Genomic DNA, 26,135 nt, shown 5'->3' on the forward strand with positions numbered 1-26,135 from the left:
TACGGTACCTATATTTGCATTGGAACTCTAAGACAAAGGAAAGTAAAAGTACTATATCAAGATAAATACGATAGTGAGGAATGGATGCCCTTCCAGTTCCAAAAGAAAGTTCCTGTCTGGTGTGCTGTGGTACAATACAGAATACATTTTATATACCAGATGAACAGACAACAGGAGTAATGAGCTGTTAATCGGTAAAACAGGAAAAAACAGCAAAAGAAAAGCTTCTTTCAAAGTGTTTACTGATCGAGCAATCTCCACTCTTATCTCCCTTCCTCAGCTGTGTTTTCTGAGTCAGCAGTAGTTAAATTTTCCAGCAAGTCCTACATGAAAGAAAGTGTAAAGGGTGATTAGGGATTTCCAGTCAGTGACCTCATTTTCGAGTGGGACAGACAACACATTTGCCTTGTTGCTTTCTATGAAGCAGTGCTGTGACAGCTGAAGTTACTTTCAAGAAGTCATCTCAAAGGTGGTCTGGCAGTATCCAAATCTTAACTTTTCTTAGCACAGGAGACAAATCACCTTGAATTTCTTAATTTTCCAAGTTGGTGACAATGGCAACTTATTTTGGAGTTACCTTAGAAGTGTTTTTCATCTGGCTTATGACGTTCATGGCTCAACACTACTTTATAACAGGTATGTACTATTCCACTTTTTAAAGTTTCCTAGTTTAACAGTAAAGTGCTTAAAAAAGGTAGCCGGATTTGCAAACAAATGCAGGGTGAAGGGAGCATGTGTAAATGCGTTTCTAGCATAGGAAATGACAGGTTTTATGAATACAGTGCAATGGAAACTACCCTAGCATATAAGGAGAACTTGCATTGTTAGTCTCATTTAATTACTGTCTAAATGCCATAGCATTACTGTCTAAATGCTATAGATCTGCTTGTTTTAAGGATCTGGTATTGCATTTGGGATTGATGGCTTCAATGGCTTGATTTGCAACACTGAAGGAAATGTGTGGCAGGGATCTCACAGTTCATCTCCAGGGTAGTCATACCTGTCTCCAGTTAATACAGCACAAAAGTTCTTATTTTGTATAAACTCTGTTTGAAAAATTTAACACAGTGAATTGCCAACATCAACTTCATCACATAGTGTTTGGGTAACTCTCTTCCCTCAAACAGAATTATCTGAACCTATTTTTTCGATCAGTCATATAATACACTTTTCTTCTATATGTTAATAAAATTTGAATGTCTTTTTCAAATTCCTTAATCAACTTGACACAATCTATTCTAACTGCAGTAGCTATTAGGATACCCAATGTGCACCATAAGTTTCCAGATGTTTCACTGCGATTTGCAAGGAGTAAATGCTTGTTTTACCTGTGTAAAAGATTATATACCATTGTTGCAGATAATTGATTTTCTTATCTATTGAAAGGCTTTTGAACAAAACATGGACTGAGTGAATTAGATGTTGATGTTCTATTGAAATTCCACAGGACCTGACTACCTAATGGCAGTAATCTTCTCCAGCAATGCTAACCATTGAATACTTTTCACTGGGGAAATTGAGAGTTTGAGTCCTAAGACTATTCCTTCCAGCTATTAGGAACACCCCTTAGAATCCTCTCCATGCCTCCCTTTGGGTTACCTACTTGTGCATCCCATGCTCATTGAGCTCAGGGCTGATCTCCCATTGTGTCTTTAAGCTGTGATGTAGCATGCCCTGTCCCCTCCTGTAATGACTTAGTGACTGGGCTCCACAGATGGACTCTGGACTTAGTTTGTAGATAGACTTGCTTCCAGGATGGTCTTCAGGCATATGTTAGAGGTGGCATCATCTCTGCTGTTCCCAAATGGACTTTCAGAATGAATCCTGAATCTGACTCATTTTTTTGCTCTCTCTGGGGCTGACAGTGAAACCTGCCACTGTCACCACTATGGTCTTGTTCAGGTGCTGTGGGACAGTGCCCTGGTCAGTGAGGGCACTGCCCTGGCTGTGCTGTGGTCACCCTCAGCTCCTGGCTCCTCTTTCTGTGTCCTCCCTCACAGCAGCAGCCAAAGGAAACTCTCTCTAATGAATCAGAGTGAAGGTTTGGCACAAATCAAGGAGACAGAAACAACAGCTTCACTAAAAAAGCAAGAAGAGAACTAATGTATGATAAAGCCAATACCCATAGCTTACAAAAATTGAATTTTCTTCTTGTCCTATGATAACTTTGTCTTGTTATAAGATTCTTGTGTCTATGTCTTCCCACCTTTCTCAGTAAAGCAGGTTTTTCACACCACACCCAAATACTGAGGAGAATGTCCCATTATTAAGAGATTAGATAAATAAAGCAAAACTTAAAAGTACAGCTATGTGCAGCTTGTGGACTAAAAAGTATAATATGTTTCTAAAGAATTAATCTGTCTCTTGTACAAACTCAAGCGTCTTTAGAACAGAGTTCAGACGTGATTTAAGAAGTGATGAAGAAGCTACTGTTCTCTTTCAGGATTTCTTCCTCACACTGTAAAACCATCTTGAGTTTAGACTGAAGCTGATAACTTTTCCAAAACTTTTCTTTTACTTTACCATTTTGTTCTAAGTGGATTAGTGAATTCTAAGGTACAATTTTAGTCCATGTCCTACAGTCACTTATCATTTAAGACTTAATTTTATGGTACTGAATTTTTATATTATGCTATGTGCCTATCATGCAATTCTCACATAAAAATATTTGTCCTGTAACTGAATAACTGAAAACTGTAATAGTTCATAAGTATCTATGGGACTTTCTAAGGTTTCAGGAATTTCCATTCAGTCAGCTGCTCACCTTTATTTGAAATTTGTAAAGTTGGTCATTGAGAAACTTTCATTCTCAACAGGACATTTTTTTTAAAGTTGTATTATAAAGATGGGGAAAAATTACTAATAAGCAACAAGACTAAGAGTGAAGTCTGATCATAAAACATAGTAAGGGGAGAAAGGAATCAGGCATAATTCCTCCTAAAGAAGGAGCAAGGTCTTAAAAACTAAGAGGAATTGTGGGATGTGCCTCAGCAGCTGAGGCAGGAAATCATAAATGATTCTCAACAGGACCATGAGAGTTGCCTGTTTGCAAAAGGAAATAAAGAAAAAACTTGACACTTGTACACCTAGAACAGAATAAATTAGACTATTTCAGTTGAAGGAGACCTACAATGATCATCTAGTATAACTGCCTGACCACTTCAGGGCTGGCCAATTTAAAGCATTGTTCAAATGCCTTTTAAACACTGACAGGCCTGGGGCATTGATCACCTCTCTAGGAAGCCTATTCCAGTATTTGACCTCTCTAACACAGAAGTACTTTGGCCAAAATGAAGACACACAGGAGGAAATTCATGAAGACAGGTTGGCTGAAAGGAAGAAATTTGACCGTGTGAATCATCTTCACATTGGAACTACTTGGATAGACTTGAGTTCTTTCATGCCTACACACACCTTTTCAACGGGCAACAAGGTTTCCCTGCATTCTCATACAATATGTTTGAGTCTGTCTTATGTTCAAGTCAGAGCTGGATGCAGCCACAGTTTGTCTATGGGGACTGCTAAAAGTGTTCAGTGGCTCATCTGCCAAGTGACTCAGTCTACACCACACCAAGAAGTGTTAATGGGAAGCCATAGTCTCCATCACTGATGAAAGAATTCCACCTAATTTAAGGATTGCTCTACCAAACATTTAATCACAATTCCATGAAAAAATATGTATAATACCTTTGATAGAACTCATTGGTCAGAGTGGTGTACTGACAGAATCAGTGCCTCAATGCAACTGTTAGTTTTAGCATTTTAATGTTTTTAATTAAAAAAAACACTGATTACTCTTCCTATTTTACATGACTAAACATGACAAGTAAGTGTCTTTAGCAAGAAACTGACTTCAGATAGCAACTCAAATGCCAACTGCATGTACCTTTAGCCTAATAACAGCCAAGCCTCTAGACTATTTTGTTAAGAAAATATGTTCCATTTTTAAAGTATGTCTTTACTAATGGAAACTAGTTTTCTACTCTCCTCAAGTTAGAAACTTTTAACAATGTTCAATTCAGTCGAACATGATCTTAAATTCTTCATGAGGAATGTTAATACTCAAATACTAACCTTGAATATTTATGTCTAAATTACAGGTTCCAGTCTTCCACCTTGCAGGATCACAGGTGTGGGAATTTATCTTGAGGAAAAAGTGAATTTCTCAGAAGCAAGTAATGCATGTAATCAACTCAATCTACAGTTGGCAAGTAAAGACCAAGTTGAAAAGGCTTTGAAACATGGCTTTGAAACATGCAGGTATATGACATCAGGTAGTGTCTCACTACCTTTAGTTAACATCTTTACACACATCTAAGGCTGCTAAGGAATCCAATATTAAAAGGAATGATGTTTTTTATTGTAGCTATGGCTGGGTGAAGGATGGATTTGTTGTCATTCCTCGAATAATATCCAACAACAGATGTGGTAGGGGCAACATTGGACTAGTGCAATGGTATGCTGAACACTTCAAAACATTTCAGGTTTACTGCTTCAATTCCTCAGGTATGTAAGCGTGGCAACTACATTGTTTGTGTTTTGGTTTGATTTTTTTTAATGCATGAAAAAATTATAATGAATGAGTTTGTTCTTATAATTTGTTGGCCTTTTTACCTCCAGTCTTAAATGTCAGTCTATGTTTATTTCTTTAGGGGAAATAAAGCTTTAAAGAAATACAAATAGTCAATTCAGTTAATTCAAATTAATGCCACAAAAGCTCTTCAAGAAGAGTTGCTTTTACCATTCTGCAGTGTTGACACAATGCTTTTAATATGTTTTAATCATTTAAACACATCCATTTGAAAGACAGTGAATTAAATTTTTAACCAGCATGTCTGTTTGGTCCATATTTTCTTGCAAAAAGACCAACAGTGGGATACTTCAGGAAAAGTTTAAGGTTTTCTATAAAAGGAAATGTATCCATTAAACTACATTAAAATGTAAGCTAGAATAGGTAACAAACCATAAACTAACTAGATTACAAGTTCAATGTGCATATCATCCTATTTGTTAAGAGACCTGTCCTTCTCCTCATTCTTGACCATCTATTCCTAGCTAGAAGATATAACAGTGGAACTCGGGTCTTGATAGACACTAGATCTTTTCAGCACAAAAATATATCAGTATTGTTTCTTAACAACTTTGTGGTATTAACTAAGAATAAGTAACTAGAGGCATCATGGTCCTGCAAGCATCCTATACCTATGACTATTATGTAACAAGTATCACAATAATTAGACCATACATACAAGATCAATAAATTATTTCTAATCAGTTCTTAGACCTTGTCAATGAGTTTTAGATAACAAGAGCAAGAGATTATGCACAAAATCCTGAATTTTTTAGAGAAAGATGTGTGAACAAGGGTTGGAAAGAGCAGGGGAAAGATAGATATACAAAGATAATGGAGACCTAAGACCATGTCTGGCGAATGGGAACACTAGAACTTAGGAGGAGACAGAGGGTGAAGCTGCTAAGGACATGGCTATGCCTTCACCAGTGGATCTTGGTTCATGACTCTGGGCCGTTTTAAGATAGGAGGATAAATAATATAAATACTTGACTTACAAAGTATCCTACTGCTGCTAAGAAAGCACTGCAGAGAAAGCACCATTGAAAATTCACTTATCGCCTAACCTGTGAAATTAAAATTGACAAGATTAAATTCACTTAGCTTTTCTCTGTATTCCTTAGTTTTTATTGATGAATGCATTGGTGAATTAGTGCTGTGGCAACTTGCTCCAAAAGAAGCTACTCCTATTGGTTCTTCTTCAAAATGGTGTTTCAGTGCACAAAATATGTGTCATTCTGCATAGAGAAATGGGTAGGCTGGGTAATGCTAAGGAGGCAGCAAGTAACTTCAAATTACTTGTTTAGCTTTAATTTAGAAAAAAAAAATATACACTGCTACAGTATGAGAAGAAAGTTAAGCTTGCTGAATGGGTAGAAAACAACTTTAAGTCATGTATATTTAACATTGGGATGATTCTGCATTTCTTTATTTTGCCAAAGTGTTGCCTGTTCTAAGCATTTCTTGGCAGAAGCTCATTCTGTCATTTTTCTTTGTGCCAAAGCAATGCCAAAATCATTTTAAAACTGTAGTGGAAATAGTAAAAAGCCCCTGCCATTTAGCTTTTTATTCTGTGAATGCAACTGCGTCATCAGACTTCCCATGGGGATTCATTTGGAGAACAACACATACGTTGTTTCCCTATTATTTATGTTGTAATCTGCTTTTACTTTAGTGAAATTTTTATAGCCTTACAGAATATAGAACCTCACTAGTTTTCCCATTTTCATGAGCCTGATTCAGAATTCAACTTTTTCATTTACATACAACCATCCACTTGTACCCACATTTTTACATAGATAACATTCAGATCTTTTAAATTACTTAATTTCTGAGTGTGTCTGAAGTTCTTTCTAGCTCCCATTAGAATTGTGTCACTTTTTTGTCTCACACTGGTGCCTGGTTTACCTGAAAGTTTTATGGGCTACTTTTGTTCTCAGGAGATTGAAGCAGTGTTCCAAGTCTCAACAGGACATCCATGTCTTTTAAACATATATAACAGAAATATTTTTGAATCTTAGATCTGCATTTAAGTCTGCTTTGAGTCATATAATTGGATTTTATGTGCATTATTATTCTAAGTACTTTTCCGGTGGATTCTTGTATTGCTATGCAATTATAAAACAAACACCATACTTGCTCAAAAATGTGTTAAAGTCTGTCAGTAATTAGAAAAGGTGCATAACCTAGGTTGTAGCCACGTTTTGAAACAAGCATGCCTGATTTGGGTAAGGCTTTTGTGAATAAATATAAATAATAATTTCCAGAAGAGAATGACAGAGGAACAATTTCAATACATGTGTGTGTACAGTAAGTGCAAAACTAACATCCAACACAACTCTTACATATTTCCTTTCCCTGATGCAGATGTTTGGATTAATTCATGTAAACCAGACCCAACTACAACTATACTACCTTCATCAAGTGCACCAACGGACCTCACTGCATATTCAGGCTCTGATTTGACTGAGAATGTAACAGCAATGCCCAATGTGACTGAGGCAGAACAATCCCTGAAAAACATAAAATTCCGTGTAATATGTATAACTGAAACAATCTTACCAACAGAGGGGACTACAACAAAAATGCCAGAGGAATACTCACCCATTAACTCTCCTAACTACACTTCCCATGCTGCCTTTAAGAACGATGCCGTTGTCTTTGGAGGTAAAAGCCATATATGGTAGCTATTCAATCAGAAGAGCTAGTTACATACATATTAGTAGTAAAACTATTTCATGCTATTTTTGTTTGCCACTCCAGCATCCGTTTTGATACAGCTGAACCTGGAGGCAGAACACGAGCGTTGTGGTTTTGCAAAAGCATAGCTTATAAGGAGAGGATTTTAAAAGAATATTAAAGTCGAAGGCCTTATTTTAAACTTTTTTGATAAAATTTGAATATGAAATGGTGGAAGTTCATTCTAGTTAATGCAATTTGGGGTAAATATATTTCTGAGAAAGTCTTAGCAAATACCATAGAATCATAAAATGGTAGGGGTTGGAAGGGACCTTTAGAGATCATCTAGTCCAGCCCCATGTGCTCAGAGCAACGGAAAACTCAGCAGACTCTTAAAAGAAGCCAAAAAAAGTTTTCAGGAGAATTGTTGAGGTGCAAATATGGAGGTGTTCTCAAGATAGGAGGTGAGAATAAATAACCCTAATATACAGCAACTGACAAATAGACCAAATATGAGGAAAAGCATTTTAACTGTAAGGATAGTTAATCACAAAAATGTGTTCTCTAGGCAAGTTACAAAAACCCTCCAATGAGCAGATTAGACAAATGTCTGTCAGAGATTGCCTAAATACCCATTCCAGTCTGTCTTGGAAAAAATGAGCAGGAACAACTAACCTTTTGAGATTCCTGATACCTCCATCCTTGGGTTGATGTGTATGGACTTCTTACATTAGGCTGTTTTTAGAAAAAGCTGGATTTACATTCGTGAGCCTTTAGAAAGTCGAAATGAAGTACATACAAAACTCTATGCTTGCCTTGTTTTTATCTCTAGGTATCCCCACAGCACTACTTGTACTGGCAGTCATCTTCTTCATTATTTCAGTTGTTTTAGCAGTCTGCTATATCAAAAAGTAAGTGGTTTTTAAAAATTTTCTCTTAGTCTGAGTTAACTCCTGGAGTACAACCAGTGAATATTTTAAATATAACAGAGGAGGAATGATAATGACATAACAATGCAGCACAAAGAACAACATCTCAAACCCTTTTGTTACACTTGCAGCTTGTTGTTGCTGTTGCCATTCCCTGCTTTAGTAAAGGAACCAAAGATAAATATTTCCTATTTTTGATTAGTCAGTCATGTCTAGTGTGAAACATTCCCAAGTGTGCCAACACACCAACACTGAAGTGAGCATCTGTTTGTATATAAGCCTGTTTATGCAATGTTATTCCTGTTTCTACATCAAACTCAAGGTAAAAGGGATTTTTTTTTTTGGACTATGATTGTGTTCAGAAAAATTGATGAGCTCATTTGTCATGGGGTAAAGATCTCCAACAGAGAGCATCATTAAATCTTATCAAAAACTTGTATTAATTTCTCACATCCTAGAACAGATAGTTTTATTGTTGTACCATGAATCCTGAATATACATTCTCTGTTTTTTAAAAAAATACAAAAATATTGCCTGAAAAAGCACACTGCTGGAAAAAGCACAATGGTGTAGCATGCCATGGTTCTCTGTCAGGCTTTTGCTTGAGTTTGGCAAAGAAAGTTAATTCTAGAGATTTTTTACTATATTTTTACTGTGTTTCTTGAGTGATACTCAAACTATGTTAATGTTTCTGTTTTACTATTCTCTTTTCTGTTTAAAGGTACAAGAAAACCTTCCCATTTTCAAACAAGAACCAGCAAAAAGAAATGGTTGAAACTACTGCTCTCAAAGAGGCTAAGTCAAATGACAAAACACCTGAGAAGGAAACAAACAATGGAAAAAAAATAGAAGAGTCTAAAGCCAAGCCTGAGGCCACAGTAAAATGTCTAGAAGCAGAAGTTTAAGGGGGAAAATGTACACTTCTTGATAGAAATATAAAATGAAGCACACAGAACTCAGCAATGCTTTTTAACATGGGTCATTGTAAATACGCATGAATGAAGAATTTCTCTATCTTAACATATGAAAACTTGGGGTTTTTTTAGTAATTGCATCTTTAGCTATAAATGCTCATGCAGAAGAACATGGTATCTTGTTTACTTTAAATAAATTTAAAAATCCATATTACAGCTCATTTTTCATCTTTAATAAGGAAGTAATTAGGAATATGCTATTGATTATGTGCAGTCTTTCCACTAATTGCATGGAATTCAGATCAATAAATAATCAAAAGGTTTGGGGTTTTTTAATCTGTCTGGAGGACGTCTGCTAACTTAATGTCTAAAATAGGATTATGATACTGTAGCTCTTCCACACGTAGATCAGCTTATTTCCAAGCAGCAGTTGCATACTGTTTTAAAAATGTCTGTTTACAAACAGAAGAAGGAAACCTGTTTACAAGTGAGTAAAAAAGTCAAAGGATCAATCCACTGTCATCCAAATACCCAAGAAAGGGTACAAAGATGCTGATGTTTATATATATAAAACAATTAATAACTTTCTTGGATATCTTCATCATATCATATTTTACTGATTTATTTATTAAAACTTGTGTCATTCTTCTGCATCAGATACTTGACAGGGGAAAAAACTCACACTGGATCTCAACAATGATATTTAAGATCTTTTGTGTATATTTAAGTGTGGCTTTCATAATAAAGTAAAGATCTCATAATAATAAGGTAAAAATCTCAAGTGGTATGGGATGTTTGAAGTACTTTATAAAAAAAATTAAGTCTGATATATATGTCTGGACAATTTATTGCCACGAAAGGTCTCTCAAAAAGAGCTCATATAACCTTAATATCACAGAAGTTATTAGTTGCTATTAAAGAATGGCACTAGCAATTTATCACATTTTTTCATGAATAAATGGTTTGGATAACTTGTTTTTATATGTGAAGGTGGTTCTTGTGGTAAAAGAAGCTTCTTTTTAGATCAAGCAGCTTGAAAAACAAAGTCTCAAATAAAACAATGGAGCTGTGTTTTCTACAGTGTAGGATACTGGGTTATGAACTTTCCTAAATTTCATTCACACAAAATGAAAACTTGCCAGATGGTTATATATTCCACTAGATAGTGAGTGACAGTGTATTGCTAATAGCATACTTAGAGATTCCCTGTGGTGATTTTTGTTTTCTCTCTTGGGTTTTGGTGGTGGTGGTGGTGGTTTGGAGTGTTTTTTTTCACAGCTCAGAAATCTTTCATGGCTCCAAGGGTCTGGACTGCATCGAGACATAATCTCATGCTGCCATTAAAGCCATACTACTGCAGAAAGACAGTGATTTGATACAGCTTTAAAAAACATTAATTTCAGATGTCCATCAAAAGAGTTTCAGCAGAAAAACGTGCACCGGAAGAATGCACTAGATACCATCTTGCCACTCAGTTAATTCCCCTCCTTGCAAAACATTGCAGTAATGCTACGTATCTCTCCTGACAACCTGAATGAAATCAGTCTGCACCATGTGAGCAGTGAGAGTAGACAGCAGAAATAAGGGCATCAGGAATGGCCACAGCCATCACTAGTCGTGACAGCGTCAGAATAGTAAATGGACCTAAGGACATGGGCAACGCTAGTGGATTCCAGGTAATGTGGGATGTTTTGGTGACATGTTACAATTTCCCTTTTGCCTCTCTTTTCCATGTTTTTTGCCATTAGAAATTACCTGTTTCTCTATTCTTTTCCTCACCGCCAAGAGATAATTATCATTTCTCTTGCTGTCCTACTAATATTACCTCTGTTCCCCAGGTATCAACTTCCTTTTCTCTCAGATTGTCTCATTCACACCTGAAGAAAATCAGAAAATTGTCCTCTAGTTCCACTCCATCTGGATGTTTGTTCCTTCTGTTTTAGAGCTAAATAAGGGCACCTATTTTTCCCTTGAAATGTTTACTTTCTAAACAATCTATACTAGCTGATATAAGAAGCTATTACCTTAATCTATAAATGTCTTTTTTTATCATGTACCTTAAAAACTCAACTTTCCTCCTGACCTTCACACTGACACCTAGCCAATGCAGTTTGATCTTTCCGTTCCTCCCATTACACAAATTCTGCCAAGACTACAAAGGCTAAAAGGACTCTGTTACACTGTTCTGTACGTAATAAAAACCAGCCATAAGTACTAATCAACAAGTACTGTATTTAATATTGTCTGTATGTAATAAGTACTACTCAGTCACATTCAAATTAGAAAGTACAAAATGTTCTTGCTCATTGTTTAATGGAACTGCAAGGGATGTGCCACTGCAACACAAACAGGAAACATTTATTTAAGTTCTAGACAGAAAGTGTCAAAAAACCAAATCCTTAACTAGTAGTAGCAGAAAATTTAGAGAAATGCTTCCATGTTTCTGACTTTTCCTCACTGTCGTGCTTTTTTTTCATGATACATTCTCAATAGCTATGAAGTTCCTGATGTCTCAGTACTTACATTATTATGCTCAAGTATCTTGGACGAGTAAGTCATTCCACCTATCAGGAGACCACAGTTTATATGTCATTTGACAGTAACACTACTTAGATTCCCACACTGAGACTACAGATGTTTGCTGACCTTAGACCAAAGGGCTGGTTGGCCTGCAGGAAATAGAGTGAGGTTCCCAGTCCAGCCCAATCCCTGTCTGGAATACAGGAGTGCCTTAATTGTGGGAAGTACGTGTGTCTATCGTGTCTATGCGTGAACAGAAATGGGCAGGAAGGGGAAGTATTACTCCTTTTTTCCTCTTAAAAAACCCAAAAAACAAAAAACAACCCAAAACCAACTCTAGAATTAAACCTTGAAGCATCAGGATGTGGGTGACCTAGGGGATGTTCTAGGATTTCTGTTCCTAAATGGCTTATCATCCACGAGTGTTGTGGGTTTGTTGTAGAAAGGGCAGAGAGCGTTGAGCTTCACCCACCCACATCCACCTCCCACACTCAACGCAGATTGGGGGGGGTGTTCTCCCCCTGGCTCCCGGCTGTTTTGGCAGAGAGCAGCTAAGTGTTTTGCACCGCCTGTGATGATCCCACCAAGGCACGCACTCAGCCTCCAGGAAGTCTCTTTTAACTTTCTATTAAGAGGTAACAGAAAAGAGAGAATAGTACAGGCAGCATTACATCCTTTCAGACGCTGCGAACCCTGAGCTAGGCAGCACTGAGTGGGCCTGTACGAAAGTTACTTTCTTTTGGTCACTCAAGCTGTTACATGATCTTTCTTAAAACACAAGAATTCTATACATTCCATATATCGTTTCTACTGCAGCGCTGGGAGGACGTTCAAGCTGGGCCTGCGCCACTCAACTGTAATGCCATGGCTAACAGAGCGCTACCGGCGGCGGGGCTCGGCGTGGCGGGCACGGAGACGGGCCGGCGGCGGGCCGGCAGTGCCCGTACTCGGCTGCGTCGCCGGGAGCTCCGCGGGGTGAGCTCGGACCTTCGCCTCGCCCCGGCAACGGCGCGATGCGCGCAGTGGCGTCACCCAGCCGCGCCGCGAGGCGCCGCCGCCCCTGCGCCTGCGCCGCTCGCCGACTGCCGAGGCGCGCGGGGGAGCGGCGTCGCTCCGGTGCCCGTCGGGCGGCGGCGAGCAGGATGCCGGGGCCCCGGGGTGAGGTTGCCGGTGGGGCCCTCCGTCGCGGCCCGCGCTCACGGCGCCCTGCGGGGAGCGCAAGGCGCGGGTCCGGGGAAGCTGTTGGGTGTGGACGTCCAGAGCCGGGCCTCGCTGAAGCGTCCGTGGGGCGAGGAGGGTGGAGCGGTGGTGACCCGGCGGGCGGGAGGCGGGGGGAGCGGGCCGGGCCGGGCCCCGCCGCTTCGGGCGTGACGCAGGCGGTCGTGCGCGCGCGGCCCGTCTCGAGCGCGGCCGTTGGTGGCGGTTAATGGTCAAGTGGAGCGGCCGCCGCGCCGCGGCCTGAGAGGCTGAGCGGGGAGAAAGCTCCTGGGACACCTTTCTCCGTGAATAGTTTTGTGTACGACTGGTCTTGAAGAGCATGTGAGACGAGTCGCTTCTGGAAACACTTCTGTGGGTTTTGTTGCCCAAATATCAGTGGTGCAGTCTTAGTAATTCGGTAGAACTCCCTCACGGCGCTGTTCGCCCTCGGGAAGACACAAACTGGAAGGTCTGAGCTAAATACATTCGAGGGGTGAAAGGTTATGCTGTGGAGAGGTTGTGCTTCAAGTGATTTGGGTGTGTGCTCACCAAATGCAACGTCTAGATAGCGGAAAAGGACATGATTGGAGCGTGGTTTGGAAGAATAAAAGTGACTTGAGGAGGAACACTGAAAATATAAGTTGTTCAAAAATCAAACTTTAAATTGTAATTTTACTCTCTTATTTGAATTTCTGCAGTAGCTTGTAGGCTGATATGAACTCACTTTATGTGTGTTGTGTTTTTCTTACACTCTGTCAAGATTTTGACAGCTCTAGGCCATATCTGGGCAATTCCTGGGCAGCTTTATGCCCCAAGGGCAACTGTATGTCCATGCAAGATGAAATTCAGTTTTGCTGTGGTATGTCTTAGAAGGTGTTTGTAATACACCTAGTATCAAATTATTCCATATTTAAGGTTGATGTTCTACAACTAGGGTGCTGTTGCAGGTCTCTACCTGTAGAAGTCTTAATAGGGTGTGAAACTACTGGTTTGCATTATGAGCAACAGACTTTGCACACACCGAGTCAATTTGCATACCTCTGCCAAGTCAAGACAAAGAGCAATTTGAGAGGAATGTAGGAGGATTCAAGGGTTGGAAATGAATAACAACTCAGAAGGCATAGGGTAGATCTTTATGCAGACTTTTCAGGGAAATTATACCAATGTAAAGGAAAGGTGAAAGTCTGAGCAAGTCAGTTTTGTAATAAATCCCCAAATTGAGTGTTCTGTGCAGAAAGGGAGATTTCTGCATGGGCTTATAGTGATATATGTTTTTTGTCTTATCAGTTCAAGAATACTATGAGAGTTCTTTTTATCTGCCAATGACAGTCTGAAGTAAGAAAGCTAATTCCTAATGTAACATCTCTGTACAGACATACATCAATATGCTTATTTGTTGACATTCTGACTTCCACATGCACAAATATTTAGGAAAAACAAAGGTTGTCATAAATTACCATTGTCATCTTAAGAGTTTCTTTTCCATTCCATTGGGGATATTTATTTGAGTTGCTGAGAAATCTGCGCGAAAAATTATCTGTCTTTAGTATAAGTATTGCTCTGAAAAAAACCCATTTTTCTTAAGCTGTTAATGCCACATTCCAGTTTCTTCTTAGCGTTCTTTGTTTCTGTTTTGACCGTTTAAGTCGTGTTACTGTAGAATAATTAGAGTGGTTAGTGGGTAGGATATCTCTTACACTAAAAGAAAATGAGGGAGTAGCAGTTTGTAAAACACACCAATGTAACTCTCTAAAATATTTTTAGCAGAGATACTGCAGATGAATGAGAACTTCTTTCTACGAAACTGAGGTGAAGAGCTTCACCATGGGTCAACAAATGTCAAGCCACACACAAACTGTAATTAACAAGTTGCCAGAAAAAGTAGCAAAGCATGCCTCTTTGGTTCAAGAAAGTGGTTTCCTAACGTATGAAGAGTTTCTGGGAAGAGTAGCTGAACTTAATGATGTGTAAGCCTTACTTTGTTTCCTTCTTTTTTTCATGTTTTGCAGAGACCTTGTATGCAATATATTATTCTGTGCTGGCTAAGCTAGAACTGGCCATCTGGTTTTGAACCTTTTCCTTCAATTCTTAAAGTTTCTATAATGGTTGTAATTAGAATTCAAAACCAAAGCCATTTCTCCTCTTTACATTCACATTTCTCCAATACTTTCTCTTCCAGCAAGTGTTGCTTGTCTCATACAAGTTCACAAGAGGTACACATTTAGCAGTATCTTTTTGTTAGTGTTACCTCTCTGCCTTAGTCTTCCCCCCTCCACTGAGCACCTAAAGATCCAGTCACTTTTGGTAGGAAGTAGCAATACGAGCTCTATAAAGACAGTACAGCTACACTAGGAAGGTAGTACCAAAGGCAGAAATGTGACTACCTCTACCACCTCTGTGGACATGCAGTGCTGTTCCTCATTAAAGATGAGACTTGCCTTACTCTCTGAAACCAGTGACCAGGATAATCCCAAACAAAGGGCTGCATAAGTAAGATTTTTCATAGCTTGTCTTTAGTTTAACTGAGACATTGACAGTGCAACTAACAAAAATGCAGAGCTGTCATTTTTACCCAATGTTTATGGTATAAAACATATGAAGTGGAAACATACACACTGAAAAGGCTTTGTGGTAGTGCCTGTGACTATTGGTAGTATTTGATGTTTAACTATACTGTGAATGTGTGTTGAGTCTAGAAGTTGTCTTATACAGTGTCATACTTATGAGTGATCTTCAAGAACAGGTAGCTGTCTTCTGCATAGACATATAAGTAGATTTTGAAGACTGTTTCTTTATTTTTTTCCTGAGAATCTAAGCATATCTCAATATAAATAAATCCAAAAATATAATTGTTATGCAAGTTTATTTTTATTTAGTGTGTACTTCAGCCTGAATGTAAAATAGTTTGTTCTGATTCTTATGGAATAGGCCTCTGTGTCTGTGTTCCATTAAAAAAGAAAGGAGAAAACACATCAGAATCTCAGGGTCACCTGAAGCTTTCATCTGACTGCTTCATTATTAATATATACTAACAAAAATACACCTCATCCACATGTGTTGGTACTTGCATGCTGTTTTACATACATAGTAGGGAAATAAGTGTTTTAGATTGGATCACAAGATTGTATGATTACTGTAATAAACACTGAAAGTGTATCTAAATTTAAATGTCCATAAAGGCTGATGCTGGATCAAAAGACTTGCACATCATTTTCTGAAATTTAGTTTGCAATTTAAAGTGAAATATACTACATGTTTTATACATAATGACATGCTAAAAAGGCCATTACTCTTTTAATTTCATGTCTTTGGGCGATGTTAAGGTTTAAGGATAAAGGGCACATAGGTGAACAATAAATAATACCACAGCGGTTGAGGCTGCTGATCTTTGCATGTCTAGCACATGATGTTAAATTGATATTTCTTTATTTCAGTACTGAAAAATTGGCTTCTGGACAAGACAAACATCTCTTATTTGAAGTGCAGCCTGGTTCCGATTCTTCTGCTTTCTGGAAGGTGGTCGTTCGGATAATATGTACTAAAGTAAGATTGTTGAAACTTAATTTAGTGGGATTTGAGGACTGTCACTTTTACTGGTAGAATCTAACATATTTTTTTGAGTATATATTCAGGTAATGCGTTCAAGCACACTATTTGAGATAAGTCTATAAACTCTAACTCTGCAAAACGCAGAGTAAGTTATGAAAATGTTTTTGTTGAGTTGAAAGGAATGATGTTCTCCAATGGAGCACTTACAGTCCATTATTTACAAATTCAGATGATTCGTGAGGTCAAGTAGTACTAATCAAACAGTACAACCAACTGGGGATTCTGTAGGTTGATAGTAGAAGTTAGAAATTGCAGGTATTATTAGTTGAGCTAATGTATTCGGCTCTTTAGAAATCAGTCTAAAAGTTAAACATTTAACTTAGTTTTGTCTTCAAACTTACTGAGTTTACTCTTTCTAAGGAGATTTTTCCCTGCTTTATCTTATCAAGTAATGTCCTTAAATGGTCCTGAATCCACTGAGCAATCTTAACATGCACTTTGAACTAAGCCGACTCTCAAACACATTTGAGTAGTGATTGTAACGCTCTTGCCCTATTCAATAAAGTCCTAGCTGTGCTATTCCTTGTGATGGAAGAGCCGTGTTTGCAGGTCTTAACTCTTAATGAAGCAGACTGTAATTTACTTAAAGTGACGGATGCTTGGGGAAGAGGCTACTGCCATGAGAATTGCTGTGCATTAGAAGAGGTCTGAGCAATGTCAAGTAAAAATTTGATACATAACTGTAAATAATTCTTATATCTTAAGATAAATAAAACAAGTGGCATCGTGGAAGCTTCCAGAATCTTGAACTTGTATCAATTCATTCAACTCTATAAAGACATCACCAGTCAAGCAGCAGGAGCTCTTGCACAGAGTGGTACTTCTGAAGAAGCCGCTGAGAGTTTGATGTCTGTGTCATCTTGTCAGGCCAGCTTGTGGATGGGAAGGTATTTTGATATACTCAAGCTACTGAACACAGTTAACAAAATAAAGATTTTAGGAGTTATGTGTAAAACCTGCACTACAGCCACCTAATGATCAAAACTGCCTGCTCTTGGCAGATCCTTTGTGTCACAACAAAGATGAGTAGCACACCTTCTCTTGTACCGACAGAGCTGCAGTGTGCTTGAGGGAAATTCTGTTGGTGCTACCATACCTTAGCTTCGAAACAGTCATTTTAGTGATCAATTCTAATATAAACATGATATATGTTGAATCTCCTGAATAAGGAAACAGGAGGAAATGGAATCGGCTGCAACCACAAATCTAGAGGGTTTGACAGTGTTTGTTTAAACAGATTTTGTTATTGTTCCTCTTAAACTTTCTCTTCCTCTTACATTTTGGCAGTGTGGAAGTTCCCATCTGTTGCCCCTAGAAACTCATCCATTATAGTAATAATTTAACTTGTAAGACTGGAAAAATGTGAACTGTCTCACACATGTTGACATCCTGCTTTGTTAACTAGAGGAAAAGCAAAAAACTGAGGTCAACACCTGCAATAACTTCAGTTCAAACTGAATGTAACAGCAAGAAGCTTGTCAACCTGTGTGGAAATGCTGCTGCCAGTGATTCCTTACTTTTAACTTTCCGAATTAGTACTGAGTTATAACTTGGTTTTAAGTGAGCTAGAAATAGGTTTTAAAATAAAAAGTAAATGGTATTGTTCTCTATAGCAGCCAGGAAAGAGCCAGGAGCCAGGTATTTTAACAAAAGAAATTGCCAAGCTGATTAACTGTCTTTAGTGTCACGCTGCAGTAGTTAGAGTAAGAAAGGGGCCAACTATGCCATCGTTCTACAGACAGAGCCCACTGGTTTTTATAAGTCACTGTATTGCAGAATGTGTTCTTTTCATTTAATTTCCTGTTTCTCTTGTTTGGAAACAAATAATTGTAAATTATTGGCTGTTATGAAAATGCTAGAATTAGGTAGTAAATAGTGGCCATGTTTGGGAAAGATATTTCCTGCTCTTTCTCAAGGATATGTGGTTGTACTAGAACACATATATCTGGAAATGGCCTTTTAGTGCAAACAAACTAAAAAAAACGCGAAACCCAGATGGATATGCAAAACGATTTCATATATTGCTGAAGTCAGTTAGTAGGTATAAGGTTTCCTAGGTGAGTTTCTTTGTCAATATTCAGACTTTAGGTGGGGGAGATGAACATCCTTTGTGTTTCTAAGCTTCATTATTTGAGGTAGTATGAATGACAAATAATAACAACAAGAGTATACTTTTCTAATATGCTGGAAATAAGTGAACTTGTGTCTTATCCAAGTTTTTTCAAGTCACTAGGGAAAATACAAGCTGGAGCACCTTCAAGTATTTTACACTGAGGAAATGTTTGTTTTTCCATGACATCCTCCTTTAGACATTTTTCAGCTCTGTAAGAGCTAGCCATCACTGCCTCAAAATAGCATATATTAACTGTTTCCTCCTTCTTCTTATCTTAACTTCTTCCACCAGAATAATACTCCGTTTCTCTAGAACATCCACTTCCTACTCAGAACATTCCAAAATATCAGTGTTTTATGCTTTCTGATAATGAAGAGACAAGGCTTTCCTTAGTTTGTCACTCTTATCTTTTACCGTTTCTTCAGCAACTTAGTCCTGTGGCTAAATCTTAGCTTACAGAAACTTTATAAATAGAATATCCATTTTAAGTATAACTGCTGTGTACTCACCAGCAAATCTTAAAAATGGAAGTGTTGTCAAAGGTACTCAGAGTTGCAGAGTTGAGAGAAATGAAAGGGATTACATCAGAAGAAAATAGTGAGCTAATAATTGGAAACTTTTGTCCTCAACATACGTGGATCGCTATCTGTAATTCTACAGCAAAACATCTCCTAGCATTCTAAAGTAATTTCTCAAAAAACAATTTCAAAAGGAAACCCCAAGGACCCCCTGAAGAATTAAACAAAAGCATATCAATTGCTGTCCATTAATTTAAAAATTATTCTGTATTTGACAAGCTCCCAAGATGTCTAAGTAAAAGCCTTCTGGTCAATAGTCATGATGGTGGACTGTCTCCCAAAATGCCATTCTTTCTAGAATGCACCTCTGCGCCCCAAGTCACAGGAGGGATTCCCGAGTCAGTAGTTTTGGAAAACCTACAAATTTCAGAACACTTTTCAGCTGTCTTCAAAGTGAGCCATGGCTTTAAAATTGGGGAACTTTGCATGTCTTGTTAGATCAGTGAAAGCTGCGCTTTGAGAAGTCTTGGTAATGCAGGCATTTGATATACTACTGTAAAGAACTTTACGTATGCATACCTCTTTTAAGACAGATAAAATGCAAATGTCTGTCTTGGGAATCATCTAATCTTTAACCTTATCCCCCCAACAAGAATACCTAGAAACTTAACTGGAAAAGCTGTGATAGCAGTCAACTTGAGAGTCCTAATGTGAAGGAAGACTCACGAAGAGTGCATTGCAAGCTAAATTCAGCTTTCTCAATCTGATGAGCAGTTTAGCTCTTGATATTTTGATGGCTTGTGAAATTACTGAAAATGCATTCTGGTAGTGATCCTCTTGACATGCATGTTTTAGCTAGGATATAAGCCAGTACATGAACTTTGACAGAATTTGTTATAAAATAGTTCAACCTCACACTGAAAGGAATGTAAAGAGTATTTCTGCTCTTTTGCTCAGTCCTGTGATACTTAAGGTACATCTGCTCATACTTCTTTGTTGATATGAAAAAGGATTTGCATAGTCCTCTGCAACACCAAAAGCACCGCAGGACACAAAAAAATAGATGCATATTCTAACTTAGTTTAGTTTATTTACTGTGGTTTGTTGGTAACTTGAGGCTGTGACTGCTGATGTAGGCCGGGATGATGCAGCCGCTCTGTTTCACAAAATTACATGTTCCTTGCAGATAAGCACAGGTGTACCTTTCTGTCCATTGCTAATTATTAAGTGAAATGTATTAACTAGTGTAGTTACTGGGGCATAAATGCAATACTTGTTAGTTATCTGGAAGAAAACGCTGTCTTCTGTTCCACAGGGTTAAACAGTTGACAGATGAAGAGGAGTGTTGCATCTGCATGGATGGGCGTGCTGATTTAATCTTGCCGTGTGCTCACAGTTTCTGCCAGAAATGCATTGATAAATGGTAATACATCTTAAAGACTACTCATTATTTTGAAGTATGTCCTGCTTATCTGACATGTTTCAGTTTGGTCTGATAGATTCCTTAGTTCCCATATCATTTAATGTCTGAAGATTATTTGCAAGGTAGCGTGCATAAGATACAGAGCAAGCTTGAGTAAAATCTGACTGCTGCAGAAGGAAAGAGGGATTTCAGAATTTTTGAACACTATAGGAAGAATTTAATTTTGGAAAAAGATGTTAAAGGACCTTTCAGCGTTTCTTTTTTCACTTCTTATGTCTTTTTATTCTTGTGAAATTAAATTATTGTATTCTGCTTGAAAACTAGAGAAGAGGGGGTATATGCTGGTGCTGTGGCATGTTACACGGCACAAAAGGATCAACAGTGTGTAAGACTGCAAATATGAAGCAAGTTGAACTGCCCTATGACTTATTTGAGAAATAACCCAGAGGGATTTCTTTCTATATAGTAGGCTGTCACTTGAAGTAAATAGCATAGTTTACTACTATAAATATATCAGACTTTTCCAGGAAAAAATTCTTCTCAATAGCAACACCTTCAAATTCACGTGTAAATGCATCTTGCAATAGATGTTCAGCTCAATAGTAGACTGAATTCAGCTTCTGTATCTGTCAGATACACCAGTTGTTGGCGAACAGATTGCTTTGTGAGGGAGAAAAGGTTTTTTCTGACCATGCAGAAACACTCCCAAGGATTAAGCAGGTGGTCAGCAGGCTAGCATTAGGTGATACAGGTATTCTTATTTAAAGACTTTCTTTGACTAATTCATACAAATGATTTTACATTTGAGTGACACAATTTGTGTGTAAGAATTTGTTTTGTGGCTTTTTCAAAGGCTTATCGAGAAAGTTGGTCTTAAAATGCCATGCTGCCACAAGAAAAATGTAGTAAAAATCTCTACATCTCAGAGTATAAATAGTTATCTCTCTTTCCCGGGAGAATATTTTAATGTCTGTCAGCAATACAGAGCCTAGTTTAACAACTGTGGTGGAGAGCGTATTACCTTCTACATTGGCTAATGAATCAGCTGAACTCGTAGCTAAGTTACAGTTACACCATTCTTTTTTGCTATTCAATTTTTAAGATTCATCCCTTCTTGACCTAGATATATAACAGAGGCTTCCAGCTCAGAAGATGACTGGCCCTGAGGGACCAATCCCAAATTTCAGTGGACTGAATAACCCAGGAAAAGGATTCTTTTTCCTTTTTATTGTAGGAAACTTATGGGCACTGGTTTCTGAAGTCCCTCAGGTGACTATCTAAAGATAACAAGAATTAATTTAGGCCATGGATTTACATTTAAACTTTCTGGACAGGTAGCTAGATACATGCTATCTAACCTGAGCAAACTTGGTCATGAGATCTATAACTCCAACTTTATTACTCAAAGGATAGAGCTACATTCAGAATTGTTGTCCAGTCTTCCTCACAAAGAAGTTTATAAACAAGCAAAAAATACATAGGTGGCCTAATCCAGTTAACCTGCTCATTCTTGAAGTTCTCAGTGGGTTGTTTGTTTTGGGGTTTGGTGGGGTTTTTTTTTTTGTTTTGGGAATCTTCTGGCTTTTTTTTGGCCTGGAAGAGGCCATCAATGAAAACTACTCATTTCTCTGGCTTCCTAACAGGAGCGATCGCCACGGAAGCTGTCCTGTCTGCCGTCGGCAAGTGGCTGGGGCAAGCGATTCTTGGGTGGTCTCAGATGCTCCTACAGAAGATGATGTTGCTACTTATATACTTAACATGGTAGATGAGGTGGGCCAGCCTCTCAGACCCTGACACTGGCCAGCACGCTGGTAGCAGCAGAACCACTTGAAGCTTTTGTTTTCACAAACATCTGTTTTTCCTCTCGCTGCTACTCTTCCACAGTCTGTTTGTCACTGCTCTTGGCTGCGGTGAATCTACGCAGCTCCTTAAAAATACAGCGTATATGGGCCAGTGTGTGTGCCTGCAGTCTTCAGTTATTAATCCGTGCTTTCGGTTAACTCTGATCATTAACAAAGTTTATTTTAACAACTTTCCATATTAATTATGACTACTAGATGAAGCAATTTATAACAGCACAACTACAGCTGCTAACTGCTGTTGGAATGTCACAGTGTACTGCTACAGAAGATGAACCGTGTCATGTGGCTTGACCTCCCAGTTCTCATCCTTAAAAAGCAGTCCCTTTTAGTTTCATGACAAATGTGAATAAAAATGATGGGTTAGCACTAGTTATTAATTTGAAATTTTACTGCTGAAACCTGAAGATGTCCCTCTGCCTATTCTTCAGTACCTACCTACTGCTGCTTTTAGTATTGACGGATACTGATTTCAATCAGATCTGTTAGGAGTTTTAGTGTAAAGTATTTAAAAACAGTTTTGGAGAGTGTAGGCAGCTCTTCTGCCCTTCCCTTTATTCTTCTGACAAGTTTGTCTCTTAGGATATTTTTTAAGATATGGTATTTAGGATAGTCTTATTAGCTTGGAAACATTACACAGTTTCAAACAATCCTAAAAAAGTATGTATCAGTTTCTTTATAGTTTTTTGATCAAGAAGAGACAAAATTATCTGTAATCATGAGGCATATCAAAAGAGAATAACTTTATTTGGCTTAGCAGGTGTGTAGTTTAGTCTGATGCTGTGGTTTTATCTGCTCTCATTTCTTGAAGTGATGAAATCAGAGTTAGAAGGTAGTATACTTAGTATGCTAAGAGTTATAAGGTGATAATCTAAGTTAAAGGGTGCTGTGCTTTCTATCTACAAGTGCAATATGCTTTTATGTAGCAGAAACTTTAATAATGTTGCTTGTGGCGAGCTGTGCATATGATAGCTTGGGAAAAGGAATATCACAAATGGAGTGCAACAGTGTATTTCTGTGTCTAGCAGAGTAAAATCTTAAAGGTCTGAGTTTAGACAGTCTAAAATAGTATTCAAGAAACCCAGAACTTAAGAACTTAAACCCCTTTTGCATAAATAGTGTTATGGAAATCAACTATTGTTGTAGAGAATTTCATTAATGGTTCTAACTTGAGGCTATTGAGTGAGAAATATTCAAGTGTAGCATTTGAGAGACTATCAGTATAAATCTTGCTTACTCTAACACTATATTTTTTATTACCTTACTTGTTAAAATTCAGTGATCCCATAAGGCTAAATAAGGCCTTTTTTCACAGACAGGTTCTAACTAAAAGCCATGTGCACATGTAGCTATGCACACAGTTATGTGCATTTGGGGTTTTTTTCTTAATTGACTACAAAATAATTATGTTGAGGAAGAGATCTTGAGAATTTCTCTATTATACTTCTGTATGTTAAGGAAGTTGCATAGCATATGGCACTTTTTGGAGTTTGGCTTATGTCACAGTCAAATTTATCATAGGCCTGAAGACAGATAAGCAACATAGTCTTCGTGTGTGTATTGTCTAAAAGCCAGTATGGCTTAGTGTGTAAATCTGTATTTAGCTATTGAAAAATCCATTTATGGATGTATATAGCTTAGAAACAATATTTTCCCTTTGTTAATCCTTTGATATCCAATGAGATATTCTTCAGAAAGTGTGTGAACTGTTTGGTTGCATAAAGGCAATTATTATTTGGGTTGAAAATCGCTAATGGTCCAGGATTTTCCACTAAAATATTTGCAAATAATCATACATGTTTGGTTTCTTTAGGCTTTTTGATCTTGCATTAGTCCATGTTCAGAATTTTAAAGTAATCTTTGAATTTTTTAAACTTTTTCTATCACTGGAACAAAAAGAGCATCTAAATTAAAGCTTCAAGCTGACCTTATTTTTCAGGTATTTCAGGAATTTTACTTCTGAACTGAGATTTTCTAAGTTTTCTTTCTGCTGAGAACTTACATGGACTTCTTAAAGTGTAATTTTGTAATGATGCAAACAGGTTGTTAATTGCAGCGTAATGACACTTGCAATTACAATATAAACTAATGCAGAAATCATTTAAATAGTGAAAGACTAAACTTTGTATTCTGTACAGCTTTTTAAAATTAAGTTGCTGTAGTGTAGGTAATGTGTGCCTTGTAAAATATACGTACTGTATGTTAAATGGGATAATAGATACGTTAACACTGAAAAACTAGGAATTTGGAACTGGTTGGTATTACCTAGTCTGAAGCACTACATTTAACTATTTTGAAAACAGAAAAGGAATCACATTGGCAGGGACCTTGAAAATGTGAATCACCGTGAGTAGTTGTTCGTGGAGGGCATTAGAAGAAATTAAACTTCTTGCGTTAAGTGAAGATTTCTTACAGGTTTAATGTGAAATTGTAATTTAAACATTATAGATTGTATTAATAGCTAAGGACATTCCAGTATGTTAAACTTTGTGTATGACTTGTGCAATAAAGTTACTTTGGAAGAAATGTCAGTTCTTTTAAGATTAAGGAACCTCTTGGCTTTAACACTCCAAAAATTTGTAAACTGGATTTTTGTCTAACTACAGTTCCATTCTACAGGTGGTGGGGTTAAAAGTATGTCACTAAGAGCCCCATGTCTCTTAAAATCTATTTAAGATTGCCTCTTAAATTTTATGTATCTTAAAATCTATTTAAGTGTGCTATTAACAAGGTAGCTTAAATGCAGCTCTGTGACAAAGACTCACTCCGATTCTTGTGTTTTCTTCCATCAAAACAAATAAATTGGAACATTCTGCAGTAATAGGAAAAGTTAAACAAATGACTGTGCTGAGGAGGAGCAACTTTCTTTGGGGAAAGGATTTTTTTTTTTTCCAGAGAAGTGTGATTTACTTTTTCCCCAAGTTATTCTGTCATGTTTCTAATATTATTTTAAAGCTTAAGAATGCTAAGGTTTGGAGTGAAGTATACTTCTCAGATTTTGGGTTTGTTTGTTTTAATAAGAATTGAAATTATATAGTTAATGTAACCGTTTCCCCTATCTAGTTACTTGATTTGGCTGTTTTGACCTTTGGAACTCAAGTGAGAATGGAAGAGGAGTTCATTAACAGATCAGGAAATTAAAATTGGAAAACTTACCAGTTGCTGGACATCCCAGGAGGTGGATGCACTTGAGGAATTAACAAATGTTTATATGTTGTAGGTTTTAAGTTTAATGTGCATGTTGGGGGTTTTAGTGGGAAATAGCGTATTTAACTTTTACATCTTTAAAGAGAATTATGTATATAATTATAGATATATTTCTAAACCACACTTATTGCAGTCCTGGAAACACAAGGCAACAAGTGAGATTTCTGTGCTAAAGGTTTGAACTGAGCTGTTAAATTCCAGTCTTGTGCTGTCTGTGCCAAATGCATTAGGTTTTAGAGGGAACATCTTCATGCTTTGTGTCCCACTGCATCCTGGAACAGTAGTGACCTCAGGGAGCCTTAAAGAGGCTTGATAGAAGCAGGAGCTGCATGTTAAAATGTCTGGCCTTAATTCTTGACATTGCATAAATTATGTCCAATGATAGGACAAGGGGCAATGGGTACAAGCTGGAACTTAAGAGGTTCCAAAGCAATGCAAGGAAGAGTTTCTTCCCTGTGAGGGTGAGGGAGCACTGGAAAGGGCTGCCCAGGTGGGCTGTGGAGTCTCGTTCTCTGGAGACATTCCAAACCCACCTGGATGAGTTCCTGTGTGACCTACTCTAGGTGGTCCTGCTCTGGCAGGGGGGTTTGGCCTAGA

At 37.8% G+C, this 26,135-nt stretch overlaps 2 protein-coding genes across 5 annotated transcripts; both read left to right on the plus strand.

Moving 5' to 3' along the window:
* Positions 1-377: 377 nt before the first annotated feature.
* Positions 378-10,073, plus strand: LYVE1 (lymphatic vessel endothelial hyaluronan receptor 1). The gene is made up of 6 exons (XM_010207095.2): positions 378-636; positions 4,101-4,260; positions 4,367-4,506; positions 6,938-7,237; positions 8,082-8,160; positions 8,900-10,073. Exons 1-6 carry the CDS (start codon positions 555-557, stop codon positions 9,081-9,083), a joined length of 945 nt encoding a protein of 314 aa, XP_010205397.1. The 5' UTR covers positions 378-554; the 3' UTR covers positions 9,084-10,073.
* Positions 10,074-12,682: 2,609 nt separating this feature from the next.
* On the plus strand, positions 12,683-24,857 carry RNF141 (ring finger protein 141). Of its 4 annotated transcripts, none has more exons than XM_061999228.1 (6): positions 12,683-12,770; positions 14,574-14,776; positions 16,244-16,352; positions 17,124-17,305; positions 20,365-20,472; positions 22,116-24,857. In XM_061999228.1, exons 2-6 carry the CDS (start codon positions 14,592-14,594, stop codon positions 22,264-22,266), a joined length of 735 nt encoding a protein of 244 aa, XP_061855212.1. In that variant the 5' UTR covers positions 12,683-12,770; positions 14,574-14,591; the 3' UTR covers positions 22,267-24,857. The 4 variants fall into 4 exon arrangements, with proteins under 4 accessions (XP_061855212.1, XP_061855214.1, XP_061855215.1 ...); XM_061999230.1 differs by having other exon boundaries at positions 14,577-14,776; XM_061999231.1 differs by lacking the exon at positions 12,683-12,770 and adding an exon at positions 12,954-13,278.
* Positions 24,858-26,135: the final 1,278 nt, after the last annotated feature.

The sequence above is a fragment of the Colius striatus genome, chromosome 7 (assembly GCF_028858725.1).
Source record: "Colius striatus isolate bColStr4 chromosome 7, bColStr4.1.hap1, whole genome shotgun sequence".
Classification (NCBI taxonomy): Eukaryota; Metazoa; Chordata; class Aves; order Coliiformes; family Coliidae; genus Colius; species Colius striatus.

Excerpts from the sequence above, each read along its gene's own strand:
- LYVE1 (XM_010207095.2), top strand. The coding sequence starts at position 555 with ATGGCAACTTATTTTGGAGTTACCTTAGAAGTGTTTTTCATCTGGCTT. Across the intron at positions 637-4,100 it reads TCAACACTACTTTATAACAG|GTTCCAGTCTTCCACCTTGC; the intron begins GTATGTACTATT and ends TCTAAATTACAG. Across the intron at positions 4,261-4,366 it reads CATGGCTTTGAAACATGCAG|CTATGGCTGGGTGAAGGATG; the intron begins GTATATGACATC and ends TTTTTATTGTAG.
- RNF141 (XM_061999228.1), top strand. The coding sequence starts at position 14,592 with ATGAGAACTTCTTTCTACGAAACTGAGGTGAAGAGCTTCACCATGGGT. Across the intron at positions 14,777-16,243 it reads GTAGCTGAACTTAATGATGT|TACTGAAAAATTGGCTTCTG; the intron begins GTAAGCCTTACT and ends TCTTTATTTCAG. Across the intron at positions 16,353-17,123 it reads TTCGGATAATATGTACTAAA|ATAAATAAAACAAGTGGCAT; the intron begins GTAAGATTGTTG and ends TTATATCTTAAG.